General features: G+C 48.3%; 1 protein-coding gene across 1 annotated transcript in view; it reads left to right on the top strand.

Annotated features, from left to right (window-relative positions):
- The first annotated feature begins 254 nt into the window (after positions 1-254).
- Positions 255-24,627, top strand: part of PTK7 (protein tyrosine kinase 7 (inactive)) — a 95,956-nt gene continuing 71,583 nt past the window's right edge. Inside the window, exon 1 of the mRNA XM_084624476.1 lies at positions 255-412. Within this exon, the coding sequence (XP_084480602.1) occupies positions 373-412 (40 nt within the window). The 5' untranslated portion in view covers positions 255-372. The remainder of the gene's footprint in view (positions 413-24,627) is intronic.

Below are 24,627 nucleotides of genomic sequence, written 5' to 3'. Positions count from 1 at the left end.
GCCAAGGGGCAGGGTTGGGGGGCGGGGTCAGTTGCTAGGGGAGGAGCCGGGGAAGGGGGTTGTGTCAGTTGCTAGGGGAGGGACGAGGTCAGTCGCTAAGGGGCGGGGCCGGGGCGGGGCCGAAGGTCCGTTGCTAGGTGACGGCCCCGCGGTGGCAGTGGGGGAGGGGGTCCGCGTTCCAGAGGGGGTCGCGGCGCCTCCCCGGGGTCAGAGGTCGTGGCGCTGCTCAGGGCGGTTTCCGGTGCGGACCCCCCTCCCGCCGGAAGCCCCTCCTGTGTGTGGCGGGGCGGGGCCGGTGGGCGGAGCCGGCGGCCGGGTCGGAGCGCGGCGGCATGGAGTGAGCGCGGCGGCGGCGGGGACCCAGGGGCTGCGATGGAGGCGGCGCGCGGAGTCGGGCTCCTGCTGCTGCTCGGTGAGTGCGGGGCGGCCGGGCCCAGCGCCCCCCGGGGGCCATGGCGCCTGCTCCCCCCCCCCACGGCGCGCGGGTCACGCGGGCCCCGGAGGAGCTGCGGGGTCCGGGCAGCAGGGGACCGGAGCCCCCCCCCCCCCCGGGCGGGTCTGGACTGATCCCGGGCGGTCCGTCCTCCCCCCCCCGCCGCCCGGGGCTTCGGAGAGACTCTGAGACCTGCCCGGGACCCGCCTGCGGAGCGCGCCGCCGGGAGCCGGGCCGCCCGACGGAGGGGTCAGGGATTCCTGGCGGGGAGGGGGGCAGGAAAGACCCTCCCGGTCCGGCCGGCCGGGCCAGAGGGCTCGCCCGGCGGGTCCTGCTGCAGGCTCGGGGGCTGGGGTGGGCCCCCCCCAGGCCTGGGTCGGCTCTTCCCCCGGCTGTGTGCCTCTGTTCCCTTCGGACTGGGAGTGGGGTGGACCTGCCCCCCGGTTTCAGTCCCCGGCCGTCGCTTGTTCCGTTAAAGAACTTTTAATGATCAAGTCGCCTTTGACTTTTCGTTTGGGTAAATGCAGCTGACGGTGCTCTTGAAGTTTCTCATGATGAGGTGTGTTTTCTGGGCTGTGACTCATTCTTGTGGCTCTTTTCAGTTTTTCAGCCTCCTTTTGGAAGTGTGGACACCAGAACTGGACACTGTATTTATTCCAGCCACTTGTTCCCTACCTCATGTACAGAGATAACACCTCCCTAGGCTGTTCTTTGTTCCCTGTTAGGTCATGCATGCAGGGATCACCTTAACCCTTTTGGCCACAACACTGCCGGGGGAGCACGAGTTCAGCTGGTTTTCACCAGTCCTTTTCCGTACCAGCTTTCCAAATGATGTACTCCTGCCTGCTCATTTCTCTCTGTCACAGCCCTCCCCATTAATGGGGGATTCCTTCAGGTGAGGAGGAAGCAGTAGGAGGAGCACAGGGCCTGCAAAGCAGTGAGAACCCATGTGCATGGAATGGTCCATAGTAGCACTAGGCTAAAGACTGAAAGGAAGCCTTGTGGCCACTTGTGAAAAAGACTTGCTTTTTATCCACTTCACTGAGTGTTACTACTTGATGCCGGATGGCTGCATGCCGTGTAAACCTTAATGCCCTCTCTAGGGAACACCATCATATGAAGCTGTAACAACTTTAATAATAATCTTTTAGATCTTGCAATTTGGAACTTTGTTCTAAACTAGCAAGGCCTGAAGTGAGAGTAGAGGGAGTTGGGTTTAGCTGGCATGTTTTTAGGATTTGAAATATGTATTACGGTCAGGTAACTCTCCCGGCTTGAATTTTGCCCCCTTGGATCCCTACCCTCTCATGTTCATGAGAGAGATGACAGCATCTTACTTTCCTTTAGTGTCTGTGTAAAGTGTGATCTCTGCAAACCAGCAGCAAGTACTCCCTGGGTCAGAGGTGCTGTGCATAGCTCACTAAGAGTCCGGTTGGCTATGTGAATAGGAGTGCGGTGTTGGACTGGCGTGGGTATAGAGAATGGGGTGGTAAGGTACTGGATATTACCAGGTCCTGTTGCCATTTCCCTGAGGGCAGCAGTAAAGGTGGTGTGATTGTGGTATTTAGGAAGTGTCACCTAGCTCTACGTTTTCTAACAATTTTGGTTTGCTTTTCCTTGTAAGGGGACCTTAACTCAGGGTTTTCCAGCATTTAAGTTTTGGGAAGGAAATTCTAATATTCTGGAAGGGCTTGAGGAGCACAGGGCTGTGTTGACTGGCAGCAAATTTAATTCCACACTGGCTAAGCTTTTTTGCTTGTGACGCTTAGTTATAACTACAACCATAGTTTTGAAAGTGAGGAAATTAGAAGGCTGTTGGCGGGGGGAGGGAATCTAAGAATAAGTCTGGAAATACTTAGTTTTATAAAGCATGTGGGGTTCCTGGCAGAGTATTTCCAGACTCTTCAGTGCTTACGTTATTTGGATGACTCAGACAGCATTTGTTTTTTTAATATCTACAGCGTTCTAATGTGTGAGGTAAGACATCAAATTATTTATTTTACCATACTGTGACATGTGCATTGGAGAGAAATGTTTCCAATACCAATGATATAACTTATTTGTGCTTTCCAGTGAGGCTTTGGCAGAGTCAATCACAAGAGTCCATTAAGGAAATTAAGTAGTCCCAGGGTGAGAGGCAAGAAGAAACTTCCTCTGTGGACAGGTCATTCCACAGTTACCCAGCTGGAGAGTAGTGTTGTACCTTCCTCTAACTAAAGCATCTGGTAAAGACCACTGTTGGAGACAGGGCAGATGGGCCCTGACAGTGCCTTTTTTTTTTTTTAAATTAATTGGTAATTAAGATCTGATGAACACTCCATTCTGTAAAAATGGGAGCAACCAGATGTGAGCGGAGAGACCAGAAGCTGGAGCCCTTGGAAATGTCAGGACTCCAGCAACCGCCAGTGCTTTTAAATGCTTAATAGGAAAAGTTTAGTAACCACCTCCTGTTGCTGGTTTTAAATCTTACTTTAAGAGCTGCTATTTACATTCTTCTAGTAAGTAGCTAATACCTAATGCAGCCCCACAATGTATCTGAAATATTTAAATACTATGCTCCTTCTTAAAACAGGAAAGAGTGGCAAGAAGCCGTGCATGCAACAGGATAACTGCTACAAGAGTGTAGTGAAGATTCAGCTGGTATGATTAGTTACATTACAATACAGCAACCTGAGCATTGTGGGTGGAATACCAGAGGCTTCCGAAATAAATGAGCTGTTAAATTGTAAAGCAGCCCTTCTCCCTGCAGGAACTTGTACTGGGTTGAGGCTTGAGTATATTGCCTACTTGTTAGTGCAAATTGCATTCTTTGTGTGGTGGTCCTTTTGTTGTCTGGTAAGGTAGAGCCTGTGTCTTTATTTGATCAGTAAAGCACCCATCACACTTGTGAGCGCTGTACATATAGTAAAAAGGGTGACATTAAACCGTCTGCTGCAGTTACGCACTGAAGCGCTCCCTCTGTAGCTGGCACTTCATGGCTCAAATTTGTATTGATGTATCAAGTTTAGCAGAAGGAATTGAAAAGAGTTACTAAGGATGCATGATAGGCAGGTGCCTAAAACATTGATTAACACAATCCTCCTTGTGCTGTCCCCAAGCCTTGTGCTTTGCAGAGACCTCTGTGTGCTTCAAGAATAAAAGTTACTTCATACATGGGGTCTCAGAAAGCAGCGTCTTCATGTTGCTGGAGAATTTGATTTGTTAGTGAAATGCAAGGCACGCATAATGCAAAAATAGTATCCATGCAATGATAAGATTATGCAGTTAAAATCAGACCGAAAATATGGCAGTTAAGGCAACAGCTGCATTACTTTGATCCCATAAGACATACGGTGTGTTTTCAGGTATGTGTTCCATAGCATAAATAAGAACGTATTTATATATTTAACAAGAAATATAGTAATAGAAATTTCGCCTTTGTAGTGGGACCAAGTTAGTGTAACTGGTGGGTCTCTTAACTCTTGCATTTACTGGCTGTTTTGTGACTTACCTGCATGTTTAGCATGATATTACCATGGAGTTTTTTTGCATTTAATTTTGTTTTCATCGATCCTTAAGGCCCGAAGGGGCTATGGTGACCATCTAGTCTGACCTCTTGTGAAATATAGGTCATAGAATTTTATCAAGTGGCTCCCATGGCAAGCCCTGAACTCGTAGTGAAGGCTGGGCTAGAGTTTGCTCTGATTTCAAGCAAGGGTGAGTGTCTGTGGTGCAGACTGTGGCTTTATCTGGTCATACTAGGGGAGTGAACTGGGCTGCAGCTCTGAGGGTGGCTGTCATGGGGGCACATCCCTTGCACAGACAAGGCCTAGCTCTCCGTCCTTGAAATTGGCCCAGTACCAGCCCCTGACTTGAGGCCCTGCTTAGGCTGATGAGGGAGTACTTGTGATGTCAGGAAGAGGAGGAGCTTCACTGGGCTCCGCTAGGTCTTAGCTGAGTGTGTGGAGAGGGTCAGATTCTATTTTTGGTTAGCAGTTACAAACTGTGTAGGGGCGGTACAGGTTGGGGCGGGTCAGGTCCACCTACCCAAGCCTTAACAGCCTGGAAATAACAAGGGGGAAGACTTGTGTGTTCTAGCTTCGTCCAACATGTCCTGTCCAGTAAGGCATTAACCGATCTAAACAGATCAGCACGTCTGACGGTCACGTAGCGTGTGCATTTGGAGAGTTATTCTGCCTTAACGTTGCTGAGGTGACTGTTAAGGTTTTATGTGAGTCTTTACAGCTTCTGCTGAAAAGCCAGGCTCTCAGGTTAAGAGCTGTCAGACTCTCATCCTCTGTGGATTGGTGACAGAGGGGCTCACCACACAGGTACTGACTTAACGCCCAAGGGTTGTGGACGTAACACGCTATGTATTAGTCAGCAGTGGAACAGTGGTGATCATGAACCCTGTCCCTGGTTATGAGAGAGGGCTGTGGGTAATAGTAGCTAGGAATGGGATAATCCAAATGGGTTTAGTCTCTCTGGAAGGCATTTGGTGCAGTGGATATGACTGGAATTTGTTGTGTTAGGAAAAACTTTTTAACTCTAAGGATGGTTAGACACTGGAACAGGTTACCATGGACTTGGAGAGCGTGGAATTCCCATCATTGGAGTTGTTTAAGAACAGGTTGGACCAAACACCTGTCAAGGGTTGTCTAGGTTTACTTGGTCCTGTCACAGTGCACAGGGTCTTGTCAAGATGACGTCTTGAGATCTCTTCCAGACCTGCCTTTGTATGATTCTGTGTTAGAGACCTGGGTTGTGGGCCTGAAGTGATCTTGCACAAGCTCACGGCTAGCTTCCTTTTAAAGTGGTGCTCTGTGGCATTTCTAGTGTGGCCATAGCCTAGTCAGCAGTAAAGGGAGTAAATTGCTTGGGAATTTAAACAGAAGAGGTGAGATTTGAATGCCTGGTTTGATGATGATTGTCCTGCAGCTTGTCATCAGATTCTGCGGGTTTGCTTTGCCTCTGTGTCTAAAAAGTTTCAGAATGCTCTGTAGGTGCTCTTGATGTATGAGTGATATTGTAGGTCTCATTGAACCATCCTGAAAACTTCAAATAATGCTCAGTGTTTATTTCGTGTGATTTGGCTTGTGCCATTAAAAACCTTTTCAATGAAAATCTCATTGAAAGTTGCTGTTAAATTGAACTTTAGGTAACACAACCTTAAGTGTGGAGTTGGGACCAGCGCCTCCATAATCCCATGGACTGGGGTATAAATTTAGGCCTGTGTACGATCTTCAGTCAATCACAGATCCCCACTGTGATGTCAGTGGGAAGTTTGCCCAAACCTCAAGGATAGAATCTGGTCCTTAACTAAAAATGCAGTCAATATGTACCATTATTTATTCAGCACCTGATTGTCTAACTTGGCAGCATCACTGTTCACCTGTCCTTTGCTTGTCCTTTGTCTCCTCTTTTGTTCACTCTGCATCTTCGTATTTTCTTCCTCACGGCCCCTCCCAATTTCTGTCCCTGTTCGTTTTCCTCCCGCTCCCTTCCTGTTTTCATCGGCTCGGGTGCTCAGGGCTTGTGAGATGAATGGGGTGGAGGGAGTTCCTGCCTTAGAGAAGAAGGATGGGGTACTGGCCAGGGAGTGGGAAGACCTGAGTTTGGTTTCCTGCTCCACAGCAGGCTGCCTGTGTGATCTTGGGAAATCTCTGTGCCTTGGTCCCTGTTCGAGAGATGGGAACGGGACACAGCCCTCCGAGGTTGTGGAGGGTAAATGCATTAAAGGTTGAGATGCTCAGATGCTGTGGTGATGGGGGATGGAGAGATTGTTGCCCTTCTGTGAGCCAGTATTTCAGCCTCTCTATAGATCTGGGAAATCAACGCTGATGTGGGGCACTTGGATCTCGCGTTTTGAAGGCTTTACTTACAACCAGGAGGCACAGAAGCTGACCCTTTGAAATGAAAGCTCAGATTCTGTAGCTCCTGGACACGCCATATGGCTCTCAGATCCGTGAATCCCTCCTTATTTAAATTTTGCTTCTCTGGTGAAGCCATTCAGGGAAAACCCACCACAGATAAACATTTTGGGTAAAAAACAAAAACATAACCCCACTGAAACTTAAATTCTACCCTGTGTTGTTTCAACAGCCAAAAAAATATGTCTACACGGCAAACACAGCTGCTTTGTGACAGCGAGTGTCAGAGCCCAGGTCAGCTGTCTCGGGCTTGCTCTATGGGGCTAAAAATCACAGTGCAGTTGTTCCCACTTGGGCTGGAGCCCAGGCTCTGAGGCCCCCCAACCCCTTCACTGGATTTCAAAGCCCAGGCTCCAGCCCCAAACATCTACACTGTGATTTTTAGCCCCTTAGTGTGAGCCCAAGTCAGTTGATCTGGGCTCTAAGACTTCTGCAGTGTAGACATACCGTAGACGAGGGTACCTTTTCTATGGGGCTCCCAGTCTGAGCTCAGCCCTGGCAAACCGTAAGGAAGATGTGTGGGGAGTAAGGACAAGGGTCCCAGGATGATAATCATGCAGTCATTTGGGTCAAGGCATGGGGGCGGGGTTTAAAATATAAAAATAAGTCCCAAGTTACAAGTAGTAAAATGATTTTTGTAGCCATCACCACGGATGAGCACTTCAGCAGGGACTTAGCAAGTGAGCTTGGGCCTTTGCCTGTGTGCACCAGTTCTCCTGGCCTCCTGTTGATTTGGATTTGTGTGTCTGCTCTCTGACTTGTCGCTCTCACAGTGAAAGCTCCATGGGATGAGCGTGGGGAGGGCACAGACAGACTGCTTTCCTTACTGGAATGTGCAATGCCTAAGCTAGCTGTTAGCATTGGCCAGTGAGCAGCAATTCCACCCCCAACTCCATCAACAGCTGTCTGCCATCCTGCAACACCCTGCCAACCTGATGGAGCTGGGGGAGGCTGCCCGGAGAAATGCAGCGAAACTGAGAAGCTCAGTAGCACGTTATAAAAGCCTCTGCAATTCACAATGCTGTGAGAAGCCTCCAGTGTTAGGAATTGAAAGCAGGTTTTGTGTCTTTCCCTGGAGGATGCTTGCAGTGCCCACTCCGTGTTTCCCTCTCCCCTTTGGCTGGGCATCTCTTCTCTTGGTGCTGCTCTCTTCTTGAAGCCAATGGAGCCTCCCTTTCCTGTTCCGTTCCCACCCCACCCCTCCCCCCACCTCTTGAGGGGCCCTCTTGCCATGTCGAGAGCTAAACAGTACCAATCACCTGACTGGTAAGTGCCTCTCTGGGCAGGTCCTGGATAAAGGAGCCACCTAATGACTAGGAGCATGGAGCGCTTCTTACGCCCAGCTGCCTCTTCCTTCCCTACAGGTGCATGATCCCAGGCACCCTTCTTTCCCTCTGCCAGGACGCAATGGGAGTCTGCCCCACCTGCCAGTAGTTCCTGCGGTGGGTGAGCCTGTCGGGCCTACTTCACAAGGCGCCTGTGCATGCACTTTGTGCCGAAGTGTTTTGTTACCCTCTCAAACAGCTCTGAATTTTTGTTGCAAGATAATCAACTCCTTTCAATACTGCCTTTGGGAAATAGGCACTCTGTGGCGCTTTCTTTTCATCTGTTCCTTGAAGAGGAAATACGTTAAGATACGGGAGTCCTGGCCTGTTTATGCTACAGAGCTCAGTGTTTGTGTAAAGCTAAACGTCTCAGAGGCAAGTAACATTGCATGTCTGATGGAATGGTATTCAGCGCTCCAGCTTTACTCTTCACGTGTAAGGAGCTGGGATTGGGCGCTGCTATTGGACTGGAAATAACATCCAGTTTGGAAGCCGTGTGCACAAAATGCAGCTTTTGTTTAACTAATTAGCACCGGAATTGCTGACTGGCTCACAGCATCCTGGGAATCTGGTTTTAGAGCTCAGAACTTGACAAAGCTCTGACTAGTAGCTCTTCATTCTCCTATGTGTATTCTTAAGAACATAAGAACGGCCGTGCTGGGTCAGAACAATGGTCCAGCTAGCCCAGTATCCTGTCTTCCGACAGTGGCCAGTGTCAGATGCTTCACAGGGAATGAACAGAACAGAATTACTGTGTGATCCATCCCCTGTCATCCAGACCCCAATTCTGGCAGTCAGGGGCTTAGGAACACCCAGAGCATGAGGGTGCATCCCTGACAATCTTGACTAATAAGGTCCATCAGTGGCTATCCTCCATGAACTTATCTAATTGTTTTTTGAACACAGTTATACTTTTGTCGCTCCAACATGAGTTGGAGCTTTCCTGGCAAGGAGTTCCACAGAATGACTGTACTTTGTGTGAAGGAGTACTTCCTTTTGTTTGTTTGTTAAACCCGCTGCCTATGAATTTAATTGGGTGGCCCCTGGTTCATGTGTTACATGAAGGAGTAAATATCACTTTCCTATTCACTTTCTCCACATTATTCATGATTTTATAGACCTCTCTCATATGCCCCCTTAGTCGTCTCTCTTCCAAGCTGTGTAGTCCCAGTTTTTTTAATCTCTCTTCATATAGAAGCTGCTCAATACCCCTCATCATTTTTGTTGCCTTTGTACCAGTTCTGATATCTTTTTTTGAGACTGGGTGACGAGAACTGCACGCAGTATTCAAGGTGTGGGTGTACCATGGATTTTTATAGTGGCATTATGATATTTTCTGTCTTATCTGTCCCTTTCCCAATGGTTCCTAACATAGTTAGCTTTTTTGACTGCTGCTACATATTGAGTAGGTGTTTTCAGAAAACTATCCATGATGATTCCAAGATCTTTGAGTGGTAACAGCTATTTTAGACCCCATTGTTTTGTATGTGTAGTTGGGATTATGTTTTCCAGTGTGCATTATTTTGCATTTATCAACACTGAATTTCATTTGCCATTTTGTTGCCCCATCATTTAGTGTTGTGAGATCCCCCTGTAACTCTTCACAGCCTGCTTTGGATTTAACTATCTTGAGTAATTTTGTGTCGTCTGCAAATTTTGCCATCTCACTGTTTACCCCTTTTTCCAGATCATTTATGAATATGTTGAACAGCACTGGTCCCCATACAGATCCCTGGTGGACCCTGCTATTTACCTTTCTCCAGTCTGAAAACTAATAATTTTTTTCCTTCCCTTTTTCCTTCCTTTTAACCAGTTACTGATCCATGAGAGGACCTTCCCTCTCATCCCATGACAGCTTACTTTGCTGAAGAGCCTTTGGTGAGAGACTTTGTCAAAGGCTCTTTGAAAGTCCAAGTACACTATATCGATGTGATATCCTTGTCCACGTGTTTGCTGATCGTCTGCAAACAATTCTAGTAGATTAGTGAGGCATGATTTCTCTTTACAAAAGCCGTGTTGTCTCTTCCCCGACAAACTTGCAAAATGTCTTGTAAACAGGCCTCAGTATTTCATCAACTTGCTCATAAATCTTGTTCTGTTGTAAGCCCAGACCCGCTGCATTTCCAGGTTGGGCTTTTTTTCCCTCATTTTGGGCCAGAGGAGACAATTATTGTTGTTTCTGTGTTACTCTGCTAAAGTTCTGTTTTAAATGTATTCTTTGTATATGTCTGTGCTGCCTGCTCGCTAATTGCAGTATTTGTGAGATTGTCCCATGTGCACACTTGAAGCCATTGTAAATGTAGATCTAAACTTTAACTTTGACTGACCGCTTTAACAGAAAGGTTTCAGAGTAGCAGCCGTGTTAGTCTGTGTCCGCAAAAAGAAAAGGAGTACTTGTCTCTAAGGTGCCACAAGTACTCCTTTTCTTTTTAATAGAAAGGTTGACCTTAAATGTAGAATTTATTTGGTGATCAGTCTCATAGGTCCCAGAGGGAGGGTTTCTCCATTGTTCCTTTCCTGACTGAAGAGCTGTCATCCGACAGCAGTTGAGCGTGCTCAGTAAAATGGGACTGTCGTTTTGGAGGAAGTGTTGTATTGGTCCAATTTACACAGATCATTTCACCTTGCCCTCTTTTAGTTACTGAAGCAACTTGTATCTGACCTGCCAGTCTATCCTCTTTGGTTAGATCTTGTAGTGAAGTTACAGTCTTTCCCACGATGGCAGACTCTGGCATTCCAGATATGCGCTGACCAATATTGAAATACGCAGCTGAAATTACAAAGCAAAGGAATTATGGGCCAAGTCAATTTCTTCTGTAAATTTTCCAGTTTGCATCAGTGTGCAAGTCCTGCTCTTACCTATGTGGTGAATTGTCTGTTTGGTGGTGATGGCACCCTCTAGGTGATTCATCCCACCTATCAGGATCATGGTTTGTCCTCCATTTCACAGGACTTTTCTTGTTCATAGAGTCCTAGGCCATTGAGATCCTATAGTCTGACCTTCTGTATAAAACAGGCCAGAGAACGGCCCTGAATTAATTCCTTGAGCAGATCTTTTAGAAAAACATCCAATATTGATTTTAAAGACATCAGGATGGAGACTCCACCACGACCCTTTTAAATTGTTCCAATGGTTAATTACTCTCACTGTTAAAGTTACCTTATTTATAGTCTTTATCTAGTTTCAACTTCCAGCCATTGGATTTTACCTTTCTCTGCTAGATTGAGGACCCATCATCAAAGGTGTTCTCTGTGAATGGTACAGACTTTGTACCAACCATTTAAATGTTTTAAGCTGAGCAAAAATCCCTCTGGGCTCTGAATAGCTATTTTGTTCACAACTCAGTTGACGTGAAATTAAAAAATAAATCCACCTCATACTCCTGTGGGCTGCTCTGAACTGATGAGACCCCACTTCTGGCTTTGCAGCAGCACTGAACTGACCACCATCCAAGAGCTGAGTTGTGGATTATACAAACAAGGAATTAAACCAAGCAGCATTAAATCCCTCGTCAAAGGTGAATACCTAGTTTTGCTATGATGAGGAAGAATCAAAACCTGATGATTCATAGAAACCTATCTGAAGAATGGATGTTGGAAGAAATTCACATGCCTACACCTCCTGTAAATAATGGGCTCTTTTTTTTTTAAGGGTTAAACGCAACCCCCCCTGAGTTGAAGAAACATGCTGGGACATGCACTGAAGATACAGTGGGGGGGAAGCGTGTCTGAAGTTGGGAATTATTAATTTTTTCAGGGATTTTAAATCAAATGAACAACTTCCATAATGTTGCATCTCACTCAACCTCTTTTAGCTTTAAATTGTTAGTATTTTCAGGCAATTTTTTTTAAAAACACAAACTAAAAAATATGTAAACCTGCTCATCAAATTGGCTTAATTGTAAACAACTAAGAACCGATTCAGGACACTGCATGTTGCAGCTTTCTAGGAATACACACCCCAATGTGGAGTCATGTCTTCCTCCTAGATCTTGTGCAGCTTGGGTGTGAAGCATTCTGGCACGCTTTGCGTGTGTCTGTTAGCTCAGCCCGGCCTGATCCTTGCAGGATAAAGCAGAGTATATGTAACATCCAGATCTCTGGGGTATTTCTTCAGGCGAATAAAACTCTTCCTTCACTTATCAAAGCAGGCAGGGAGAAGGGTTCTGGCTCTATATAGTATCTGGATCTCTGTACGCTGACTCTACGTAGTACCATGTTCTGCATCCTTGGACCTCGCAGGTCACCAGTGTTTCAGAGCAGAGTGCCCAGTGGGCTTTTTGTGGAGAAGTCTGAATAAAGGCCATAAAACACCCCCCCCCCCTTGCAGGATCTGAATCGGAAACAATTAATTCCTTATCCCCAGCTTGCAGCTCAGTTCTAGGGGCTAGATCCATTTGGTGGCCGTTCTGGTCAACTTGGAGGGTAACTGTGTTTTGTCCTAGCCTGTGTGATGATCTCACCCCCAGAGATGGAGGCTTTGGTGGCCACTAATCTGACCTCCAGGTTTCTGTACGAAAGCCTATTGGCTACTCCCTCCTTTGTTCGGTACCGGCATGACGTGCATTGCTAGAGTTAAACTGACGTGTCTGACTGTATGCCTTGTGCCTCATTTGTGTGATCTGCTTTGCATTTGAGCCCCTGCTTGTAGAACATGGCTGCATGGGTAGGCATCCCAGAGTTCCTGGCACTGCTCTCAGGCTTGCTGAATTTCTCATGCCAGGAGTCCAGAGGAACTGTGGGAAGAAGGGCTGAGACTCCCCCCGCCCCTTGTGCTGTACCACAGAGCTCAGCTAGCTGCTAGTGCCAGTTCCAAACGAATCTCCATCCGTGTGGAGGAGGCCCAGGGGAGCCCTGCCCTGCAGCAGGAATCTTGAGAGTCACTCAAGGACCCAGAGGTGGAATGGGCACAGTCTGCTGAAATGTATGGTGTCGTTCTCTGTGCCCAGTGGTTATGGCATTAGCTTGGCACTCAGAAGACCAGGTTCAAGTTCCAGCTGCACACGGTGTGTGTGGGCAAGTCCCTTAGTGTATGTCTACACTGCATGTAAGCCCAGGCTCAAGCCTCGCCCCCTTCCATTACCCTAAAATCACACTGACCCAGGGTTTGAGCCCTGTTGCTTTGCAGTGTAGACACAATCTCCCCTGACTTGGGTGCTGGGAGTCCTCCAAAAAGTATCCCACAATCCTATGGGCCAACTCCTTTGTCCTTTCTAGCCCAAGAACTTCGCATCTACTCAGCTGAAAATGGCAGCAGCCCTTTCATTGGCTTCTGACCACCAAGCTGCAAATGCACCACCGGAGCCTTCTGTGTTTGCGATGGTGACTGAACAGAACAAGCCTTTTACAAATCGTGCTGCCCCATGGTCAGGGGAGCACAGCCAGAGTTTGGAACATTTCTGGCAGAAGGCCAGCAAAACTGCAGACTTCAGTAAGAGTAACAGGAGTGGCCACACAACCAGCAAATAGCTCAGCAGCTGGCACCTGCAAACTTACTGGACCTGTGACCAGCCCAGACAGTGGGATCAGCAGCTGAATAGCAAGTACTGGAAAACCAGGGACCACGCTGTGGGCAACTTGCCGACATTGTGCCCATTTGATGAGGTGTTTGGCTGCTAACCAAGTGGGGACAACAAAGTCACTCTGTTACTGACGGCAGTCCCAGAGCAGGCTCTGGACCACGGGTCCATGCTTGGAGGAGCTGTTTGGTGCCCCTCCCAGGAACAGGCAGTAGTGGAGCAGGCAGCAGCCACAGAAGGGACAGAAGCCGCCCCTGAGCCTGGTAAGGTTCTGGCTTATTAATATAGGAATGGGCGGGATTTCCGCTCTAGGAACAAATGCAAAAATTATGAGAAGCCCTGGCTAGCGGTGTGTATCTGCTAATGGGGAATTGTATGCCAATGCCTTGGTGTCCTCCCTCTACCTCCCTCGCCACCATGTAGAATTCAAAATGGCAACTGAGACATGCAAACAGTAAGGAACACCTTTACAGGGAACTTTTACTGGAAAGGTGCAGATTTTTGCTAGGGCCATTCCTGTTTCTTAAAGACAACCACACATTGCTTATAGGTATGCTGCTCTGTAACCAGTCAGTGGTCTACTGAGCGACCTGGAAACAGTGAACTGTGAGGGGTGGTAATGTGTTCCATTTACAAATCTAGTCCATTTCGGTTCAAGATAGTCCATGCAGTCCACAGGTGACAAAATCACTTGTCCCAAATATGACTGGGGTTTGTAATTTTGCCCAGAATTGTACCATGGGCAGGAAGGAGTTTTGTGTGTTTGCATGCAGCCATAGCAGGGTAAGCCACATGGAAGGTAGTGCTGAGCAGCATCCTGTTGATTCCCTCATGAATTCTGGCCCACTCCTGGGTGCTGATAGCTGCACACTTTTCCTGAAGCAGGAACTCTAGGTCAGTTGTTTTCAACCTTTTTTCATGTGTGGACCCTTTAAAAATTTGGCAGTGCGGACCCCTTTGGAAATTTTAGATAAAGTCTGGGGACCCCCGGGGGTCCACGGATAATAGGTGGAAAACCACTGTTCTATGGTAACAACAATCTTTTGTGAACCCCCAGGGTCTGCGAACCACAGGTTGAAAACCACTGCTCTAGTTAGGTAGTCACATCTCAGGGCACATTCCTTGGTAGCTGACCAGCCCACTCCACTCATTGATGTGCTGCTTAGCCACGTTTGAATACTTCGCAGGTTTCCCATCAGCAGCTTGGCATAACCTCTCTCTTTGCCAGTCAGGCACCACAAGAACTGTTATGTCCTCCAAAATGTGGAAGGCCTGAAATTATAGAAAAAGCTTTTATAGCACAGCCACTGATGGCAGCCTTCCTTTCCCCAAACCCAAGTAGCTTTGCAGTTTTCTCAAATGAAAAATGCAGCTTTGCATGGAATTAACCAGGCTGTGTCCAGGGAGCACCTGTGGTCTGAAGCATCCTCCTCACAATGTACTGAAATTCATTTTGGAGCAGTATCATTTTATGTCCTTGAAATTCCACAAGGATTTTTTCTGTGTTCTTGCAATGAGCTGTTGGACACTATAACTCTCTGGGTCTTGTCCTGTTCCAGGCTCCTTGCTCTCTACTGGCTACAGCACTTACACAGCAGAAGCCTGGACCAACACACCTGCATGGACTGTTCCAGGAGGAATTGTTTCGGTGATGAACTTACAGTTGAAGTTCTGGAGGTCCAGAACCAAAAGAGACAGAGGGACATGCAGCTAGAGAAGAGGCATTCTGCAAGGCAAGAGGAAAGTCTCAGGCTGGCTGCATAGCTTGAGGACAGGGTTTCAGCGCAGGAGCAGTTACTTGCTTCGCAGTCCCCGAAACAGGAACGGCAGCTAAGGAAGGAGGACAGAGCTGAGTGGAAAGAGCTGTTTGAGTGGCTTATATCACTAATGACTGCAAGAATGGAGGCTCGTGCTGCATCACCCAGACCACAACCCGAGTTCCTTGCGCGCTACCCTGAGCTGCAGTCCGGAAGCAGCTTGGAAGACTCCATGGTTAGGTGGCCCATGTAGTTAGGCCCCATGAGTGGCTGGCCAGGGCAACCTTGCTCCATGTAGCCCTCCATACTGACCCCTTTCCACAGTGCCATCTGTGCAGGGAATGAAGGGAGAGGAGACTGGGGGGGCCAGGGCCATGCCTCGGTAGGGGTTTTCTGTCTTGTACATGGTTTCACTGTTTGCACTTGTTCATGCACTTTGTTTTTCTGTAAAGGTCTGATGTTACTGGCGTTTAGGTCTGGTAATGGCAGCTGGCCTGCCTGGCAGTGGGTGAATGTTGTAATATGTTTACAAATAAAGACTTTTTTATTTTATCTGGAAAGTTTATTTCTATCACTGCTTCACATCACATGATGTGTGTTCAAAATAATAAAGGTAAACAACTGATTGTGGACAATTAGGAATTAGTATGCAAAGACTATCCCTCAGTACAGTTATCTATAGCATGTCACATTTCAGTCCCTTCCTTACGTCAGTCCACAGTGTGAATAACCCCTCTCCCCATTTCAAAAGTATCCTGTCCTTCATAAGTACGTTGCCTGAGACTAACATTCCCCACCCCTCTCAGAAGCACATTCACAAAGATACTATATCCCCTCTTCTATTGGGCCATGCATGTCTATTATGGGAGCACACAGCAACCCTGACTCTGTTGCCAGTTCCGGCAGTGGGAGGTGCCCTTTCTGGCTGAGTTTACCGGTTCTGCGACCCCCTTGCAGTCACAGGTCCATTCAGGGGGAAATGACTAACCTCTGGCTTTACAAAGACTGTAAGGGCACAGCAAACGAACAGCATTGATGCCACTGGCATCCAAACGGGTCTGTACACACCCCAAGTAGGATTTCAATCTGCCAAAAGCACATTCAGCTACCATTCTGGAGTCGCTGAGAGTGTAATTAAACTGTCTTTTGCCAAGGCATCTGAAATCAGGGTATGGTACGTGGGGTCCCCCAGAATACTGGTGGAGACAGTAACTCCATTTATGACCATGTCATTTGGTGGGAATCGTGTCCCAGCCTGTCTATGAATGTAGATTGCTGATCGGTGGAAAACCCTGGCATCGTGAACTTTCCCAGTGCAACCCATGTTGTCATTCATAAATCTCCCTCTGTGGTGCGCGAGGGCCTGCATAAATGTAGCAGTGTCTTCATGATCTATGTATTCATTGAGGAGGGCAAACTATGAGCACATGACTCCATCAGTGGCCTCAACATAGTTTGGAAACCCCATTCCTTCAAAGCCAGTAGTTTCTTCAAGAATATAAATCTATGGTACGCCCGCATCTTGAATACTGCATGCAGATGTGGTCCCCCCATCTCAAAAAAGGTTCAGAAAAAGGCAACAAAAATGATTAGGGGTATGGAACGGCTGCCATAGGAGGAGAGATTAATAAGACTGGGGCTTTTCAGCTTGGAAAAGAGACGGCTAAGGGGAGATATGGTTGAGGTCTATAAAATCATGACTGGTGCAGAGAGAGTAGATAAGGAAGTGTTATTTACTCCTCCTCATAACACAAGAACTAGGGGTCACCAAATGAAATTAATAGGCAGCAAGTTTAAAACAAACAAAAGGAAGTATTTCTTCACACAATGCACAGTCAACCTGCGGAACTCCTTGCCAAAGGATGTTGTGAAGGCCAGGACCATAATAGGGTTAAAAAAAGAACTAGATAGCCATTGATGGACCTATCCTCCATGTATTTATCAGCCAGGATGGACAGGAATGGTGTCCCTAGCCTATGTTTCCCAGAAGCTGGGAATGGGCGACAGGGGATGGATCACTTGATGATTACCTGTTCTGTTCATTCCCTCTGGAGCACCTGGCACTGGCTACTGTCGGAAGACAGGATACTGGGCTAGACGGACCATTGGTCTGACCCAGTAGGGCCATTCTTATGTAATATCTTTTATGTCCGCTACCTTGGAGCAAATCACACACCTGATTGCCTCAGAAACCTCCACCACTGCCGTCAATGTTTCATCACCAAACTGGTTTGCACCGGACTTGTAGCAGTCTGGGGGTAGCCAGTTTCCAGACCGTAGTAGCAACCTGCTTCTTGATTGGCAAAGGTAGTCTCATGCGTGTATCTTTATGCTGGAGGGAGGGGGCAGACTGCTCAGAAAGCTTCAGCAATGTAAGAGTGCTGGTCATCCGAGGTGTGCATGACTGTGTGATCCTACCAGTCTGTGCTCGTGGCTCTGCTCCAGACATGCTGGGCTACGTAGGGGGCATCCGTGGGTATAGGGAGTGTAATGAGCCGCACCAGCTAGTTCGAGCCTCCATGTCTGGGTACGCCTCTTCTGCTGCTGCCTCCTCCTGCTGATGGGCCAGAAAACACCGCATAAATGTCCACTGGTGTCTCATGGATGCTCTGCCTGTTTCCTGACCCAAGCAAGAGAAGTTCTTCAGAAGGTGCCTCCTCCATGTGGCTGGCTCCGGTAGCTGGGAGCACACACAGCAAAATGGCCACTTGGCGGGATTTGGTGGCAGGCTGTTCGTGACACCTGCCGGGTTGGGCAGTCAGGTTTTCCCACTGTGCACCGCGGTTAGAAGTCTAGCTCGGCCACATTTCAGGTGGACGCAGGGAGTCTGGGGTATGGCTGGTCTGGCTCAGGTCTGCATTCTGCAGTGTTGACACGAGCTGTGGGTTTGAGCCAGGGTTAGAAAATTCTTAACCTAGCGTTAAGAATCCGTGTTGATGCCCAGGCCAGGACTGGCTGATCTGAGTCCCACAGACGTTGCAGGGTAGACATACCCTTTCTCTCTGCCTCAGTTCCCCCACCTGTCCAATGGTGATAAGAATAGTGCCCTGCCCTCTGCTTCACAGATTTGAAGGCCTGAAGGGACCCTTCTGGGGATCTAATCTGACATGCCTAACACAGACATTAGGACTTCCCGGCATTCGGTCCTGTTGGAGCTCGTACTGCAGGCAGCATCCAGTGATGAGTGCACTGCAGTATGTTCTGTAGTATTCTCCATTACCCTTCCTTGATGCCCCTGAACATCTGCTTCCTTGACTGGAGCGGCACATTGCGCTGAGCCCTCCATTAAGCCTAATGGCTGGAATGGAGAGCAATTACGCTGGACCCCAATTACAATTAGGGTCCGTCAGTACGTTCTGGGAGGGCCTGTGGAATTGTAGGCCACAAGAAAAAACACAACTAAGAGCCCTCTTTTCTCTGAGGCAGTAGGAGAAAGTTCAGGGCTCCATCCAGGCATAACTGACAGCACCTTTCTGTAAATTGAGCTGAAAAGCAGCAAGATATCAGTGACAGATATTTAGTGGTGGAGCTGTACATGGCTTTTTCCTACTCTGCTTACAATTCATTTGCTACTTGAATCACCAAGATCAAAGCAGGACTCCACCAAGTACACATGGGCATAAGTAAATACCCTGATCTTTACCTCCAGCCCATGAATAAACACTCCTGCCTCTCTCCAGCCTTTGAAGCCTGGCTCTTGGTGCTGGAATGTGAAATATTTCATGTTAGCTGTGGGCTTGGGCTTTGGGTATTCATAAACTCCACACAGATGCTCATTGAGCAGCAGACAGACCTGGTCACAGATGTGTTCTTTGTTGATACTGAATCTGCCACATGTATTTGTAGAGAAATTCTACTGCAATTTTTGATGGTGTGGCCAGGCTGTTCGTTAGACCCCGAACCAGCTTCTCTTCTAAGAGCTGCCTTGAGTGCTGATGCCAGTCCTGCTGCGTTCTCAGGCGGGGCGCACCTTCAGGCCTCCCCTTGGGCCTTTGGAACTTCTGTAGGATCTTGTCAACTTACTGATGACCCTCAGGAGTGATTTTCAGCTGTGTAGAGGCTTCTGGTCTAGGGGCCATTGCTTTTTTTGTATGCAGCCCCTTCATTTGTTTTATTACTGGTAGCTGGTCACTTGCCGTTCTCAGCCTGTTCCACATGGTGTTTCCGTGTTGGTGGGGAGGAGGGATAGTGTGCATGCAAGATGTTTCTCCTCTTCATAAAAAATATCAGGGTTGGAAGGGACCTCAGGAGGTCATCTAGTCCAACCCCCTGCTCAAAGCAGGACCAATCCCCAATTAAATCATCCCACCCAGGGCTTTCTCAAGCCTGACCTTAAAAACTTCTAAAGGAGGAGATTCTACCACCTCCCTAATGTAACGCATTCCAGTGTTTCACCACCCTCCTAGTGAAAAAGTTTTTCCTAATATCCAACCTAAACCTCCCCCACTGCAACTTGAGACCATTACTCCTTGTCCTGTCCTCTTCTACCACTGAGAATAGTCTAGAACCATCCTCTCTGGAACCACCTCTCAGGTAGTTGAAAGCAGCTATCAAATCCCCCCTCATTCTTTCTCTTGATGAGGAGCAGATTTGGCTGCGTTCATATTTAAAATGGAATTTTTCAATTCATAATTGGTTTGAAACAACCTTCATAGTTTTGCAGTTGGTCTCATTTGACAAGTGACCACTCTCTATTTAAATAGCCTATCAGAATATCTTGACCAGTAATGTATGCCTTTTTGCCATAGTTACACTGTCTGTATGAAACTGAATATAACGATTGGTTTATACATTTCTGAGGGGCGTGGTGATCTGGGCTGGAAATAAGCAAGGTCAGTTCTTCTTTATTCTTGGAGAAAAGGAGGCACAAAACTACCCTGGCTCTTATAGGAGATCGAATAGGGTGTGGTGAAAAGGAGTGGGGGAAAAAATGCAGTGATAAAACCCTGCAGGAGGTTGCTACTAAATAATGGGCTAAGGGATCTTGTAGGCAGAGAAATAGTCACTGAATGTGTCACTCAAACTAACAGCCCAGAGCATGCAGCTGTTTGGAGCTGGGAAGGCAGCTTGTAGGCCAGTCAGTGTCAACAAGAAACTCTGGGAGAAAGGCAGAAGAAAACTTTGAGCCCTCAAGTCCTCAACTAGGGAAGTATCCAAAGATTGCATTGGAACCATGTGAGCTGGATACCAGCCAGGTGTGCAGGCGTTCCCCAACTGGGGGTCTTGACCCCTTGGGGTCACAGGGTGGTTACATGGGGGTTGTGAGCAGTCTGCTCTGTGGGGCTGACAGCCCCGAGCTCCCATTAAATTAAATGACCCCCCTCCATTTTTAATTTTTAAGGGGGGGGTTTACACTCAGAGGCTTGCTGTGTGAAAGGGGTCACCTATACGAACAGTTTGAAAATCACTCCACATGTGGAAGCATCTGGGGGCAGGAGGCCGTGTGAAAGAGGAATCCCAAGGCAGGGTGAGATGTGGGCCTCTGACTTGATGTGACTGTGCACATGAAGTGGAAAGTGAACTGGCTACGGAGGGGAAGGCAGGAGTGTAACCCAAGGAAAGCCTGACAGGTGCAAGGCTGAAGATGGGATAGAGCCTGGAAGGTGGAGCGTTACCCAAGGTGATTTAAGAGGCACTGAGAGTTCTACGGTGAGATGGATGTGAGGGGGCTTCAGACTAAAGCTGGGAGGATCTGGCTGAAGATGTGTGATTCTGGTCTTTTTTTAGGCAAGACATTGAAATCTCACTGCTTCTCAGATGGCCCTTAATTGCCATCTGCACATAGGGTTGCCACCTTTCTAATTGCTGGTAATCGAACCCCCGAGTCCCTGTCCGGCACCCTGCCCTGTCTCTTTCCTTGAGGCCCCGCCCCTTCTCCGCCTCTTCCCCCAAGGCCCCAACCCATCTATCACTCCTCTCCCTCTCCCTCTGTTGCTCACTGAATCATCTCCACCTCCCTCCCCACCCCACCCTTCAACTGGGCTCCCTCTGCTCTGGGGCTGGAATGGGAGCTGCTGCAGCCTGACCGGGGCCTGGCTGCAGATAGGAGGTGGCCCCAGTTGAGCAGGGGCTGGCAAGTTAATGGCCTGGAGTCTCCCTGCAGTAGCTGGGCTTTTGATGTCTGGTTAATACATGTGATCGGACCTTCTGGTCGAAAACTGGGCACCTAGCAACTCTAAATGGCACCTGAACACAGAAGCCAAAGACTGGGCTGTCCAGGTAAACCCCGTAGGTAGCAACCCTATTTGCACAACACATCAGAAATGTAAAATAGCTAGTGGGGGTGCACAAACCTAGAGCTTGCCAGCACCGGGCACGTTTTAGCTTAAATCGAGAACCAGGATAGTATAGCTGCTCTGAGTCCACTGCAAGAGCTCTGGACCCTGGTGGTTCCAGTACAATAGCGTCAGAAGTTGGAGGCTGAGAGCGAAGAGGCGGGATAGGTGAGGATGGGGTAGAAACAGAGAGTATATGATGGTGATGTGCCACTGGCAGTTAGAAGTGTGGGAGCTTGTCAAGAAGGCAAAGTATAGCTCAGCGCAGGCAAGGACTGGCTTTAACCCCCCCCCCCCCCCCAGGTCTGTGTGTCTGAGAGGCTGGGACCTGTGACTGTCTGTTGTATCGTGTGTCGTGGAGTTACTGGTTTGGTGGCACCAGCTTGTTTACTTTTCCAGTTGGCTTAAGGCGTCTGTGGAGCTTACTTAGTACAGTTCTGAGAAGGCTTTCTATAGTGAAGTGCTGCACACTTCAAGCACTCACTAATCTTAAATAAGCAGCCCTTCCCGAGAGGAGAAAGAGGGCAGGATCATGGGGAATGCTTTGTTGAGGAAATGTGTAGCCAAGAGCATGTGAGTTACTATTCCTACTACTTTAAGTCAAGGGGGAAGAGCAGGAAAGTAATTGCAGCCTTCCTCTTAGAGGAGGAATGTCAGGTGGGGCCACTGTCTCGCCTGGGCTGGGGGAGTGCTCTAAAGCAACATGGCAAGTCACCTGGCTTCTCACCAGGAGGTGGAGCAAAGACTAGTCATGTGGCATGTTATCATACTCCCCTGGAGCTGTGCTAAGCAATGTCGGTAGTGCTAGGAGAGGCCACCAAAGCCCAGCGAGCATTTCAGAATTGGGGGTAAACACCGCAACGTTGATTGGGCATTCTGGCCAGCTGCTAATTATGGCGGCCATTGCATCTCATTGGCCTTAACAATCTTAGCTGCTGAAACCAACAGTCTGCCCCTTGTTGTGACCCACCAAGCCGTAGACATTGGGTACGGGAAAGACAGGTGAGACAAGCCTGTCTTATCTGCCGGGGGCCAGTGCAGGTTTGGTCCCTGTGCTGGGCTTCTTTCTCAGCCTTTGTCCAGTATTAGAAGCCCCAAGTGACAGGACGTCTGCCTCTTTCCTTGGGAAGCTGCCCAATGCTCGTGCTGGGCACTGCAGTGGTGAATGCCTCCAGGTCTCCTGCCCGGCTGGCTCTAGTGGATTGGTTTTCACTTTCGTTTCAGGCAGCTTTAAAATAGCCAAATACTGTCTGTTTGTTTTAAACAGTTGTCAGCCTGTTAATCCAGTGCATTGTGGGACTGTCTGGGAAGCAGGGTTCTTGGACCTCCATTTCGTGTATATGGTGATCAAAGTGAGGGATACTTAACTCGTAAAAGCAATGATTTCTCTAAATTGTGGTGGCATCAGACCTGTATGTATCCGTCCCCTTCCCCCGTCTGCTCTCTGGAGGATCGGCTAGCAACACGTGGCTACAGACACCTTTTTCATAAAGGAAGGATAAATGGGCAGCAGTGGTTGGTTTGTTACTGACACCATCGTTGCTCTGTTCCTCTTTCTCTCCCTGATGAGCAGTACTTAGGGTAAGTGCTGGAGTGGGGGGATGTAAAACCTGTTTTATATCTCATGTCTAAGACTGACACCTAGGGCTTGACTACACTACAAAATTAGGTTGACTTAATTAAGTCCACCTGCAGCCACCACAGCAATTAAATCGGCTGTTGATGTCCACACTGCTCTCCTTCTCGTTGGTGTGCGTCCACACCAGGAGCGCTTGCACCGGCTGAAGTGGGGCATTGTGAGGCACTGACAGCTGTGCAGGGCTCACAGCTGGAGCTCCCTTGTCCCCAGGGCTGACAGTGGGAGCCCCAAACTAAATGGGAAATAATAGAAGCCCTGAAACTGACAAGAACGTCAGTTGCACTGCTGTTAGGCTCCCTGCTGTGAAATTGAGCCATGCTTGGGGCTCAGGGCTAGGTTATCAGCTATGGGGCTGAGGGCGGGTTCTCCCTCTGAGCCCTGCATGGGGCTGACAACCAACAGGTGATGTCAGTAACATAGTGTCTACATGGACACTGGTTCACCCTAACTACATCGACCTAAGGGCTACGCCTCTCATGGCTCAGTTATTAAGTTGATGTCATCAGTGACTTACATTGGCGGGAGCAATGTTGTAGTGTAGACACTTAGTTAGGTCGACATTAAATTTACGTTGACCTAACTCCATAGAGTAGTCCAGGCCTTAGATTGTAGCTTTTATTTCACCCCAACTTGGCCATACAGGCCCCCTTTGCTTGGGTCTCTGAACCAGTCTGCAGACCCCTCGGAAGTGGTGAGGATTGAAGAAAAAGGAGGATAAGGGGCCATATTCTTGCATTGATACCAGTGGACATTGTAAACCAATGACAGTGACTTTTGCGGCTGCTGGCTAAAGCTTGAAAGGAACCACACCATTGCCCATCATCTCAAAGCTGGAGCGTGGCACTTTCTGGCTGGCCATGCAGGAAACACTGCTGTTCCCCTAACCTGGAATGCCCTATTTTGGGTATCTGGTTTATTGAAAACGTTCAGCAGCTGTTTGGCACTGCATCTGTTGAAAACATTGAGCCTTATTTTTGTGGAACAGCCACTGGAATGTCTATGCCTGGGGCAACCAGCTGTGCTGCAGACGTGCGTGCTGGGTGTTTCTAGGAAAAGGGATTGATTAAGGTTCTCCAGGTTACCCCACTTAGACTAATGGGTAGCCATTTTCTTTGGCTTTAGGATGCTGATTCTATAAGAGAAGGCTATCCATCTGGGTTGGGTACCCAACCGTTGCCCACCATTGGATACAGTGGCAACTCACCAATAGTCTGAGACTTAGCAGTGTCCACACATGGGAATCTGACTCCGGCATGGGCAGTAGCATCTGCAAGTTTCCATCTTGATCAGGGCACCCTTCCCTGAGTGTCTTGGTTTCCCCTACTTTACCATGACACTTGAACGGACACTTGCATTGTGAAGGGTTCTGTAGAAAGCTGCGGGGAGATGTATCTTTGGCAGTCGTTGATCTGCTGTTCCCTGTACTTGAGGGTTTTGGTAGGTCCAAAATACTGCCTAGTGCAGCTGAGTAGTAAGGAAGGAGTTGAGAGATACTCAAAGCCAGCCTCGGAAAGCATTTGGAAGTGCATCACTAATATGTCCCTCAGAAACAGGCTGTGTCTACATTGCGGCTGTGTTGCCGGAGCGCCATACTGTAGACGCTTCCTACTTTGGCGAAAGGGTTTTTTCTATCGCTGTAATTAGTCCACCGCTCAGAGGTGGTAGCGAGGTCAATGGAAGGGTTTGTTAACAAAGGCCTTGTCTACACTGCAGCTTATGTCTCCCTGAGCGACATAAGTTTCACTGGCATAAGTGCTTGTGTGCACAGTG

The sequence above is a fragment of the Lepidochelys olivacea genome (genome assembly GCF_965140295.1).
Source record: "Lepidochelys olivacea isolate rLepOli2 genome assembly, chromosome: 3".
Lineage (NCBI taxonomy): Eukaryota > Metazoa > Chordata > Testudines > Cheloniidae > Lepidochelys > Lepidochelys olivacea.
The sequence above is the reverse complement of the archived record's forward strand: the minus strand, read 5'-3'. Positions and strand labels throughout refer to the sequence as shown.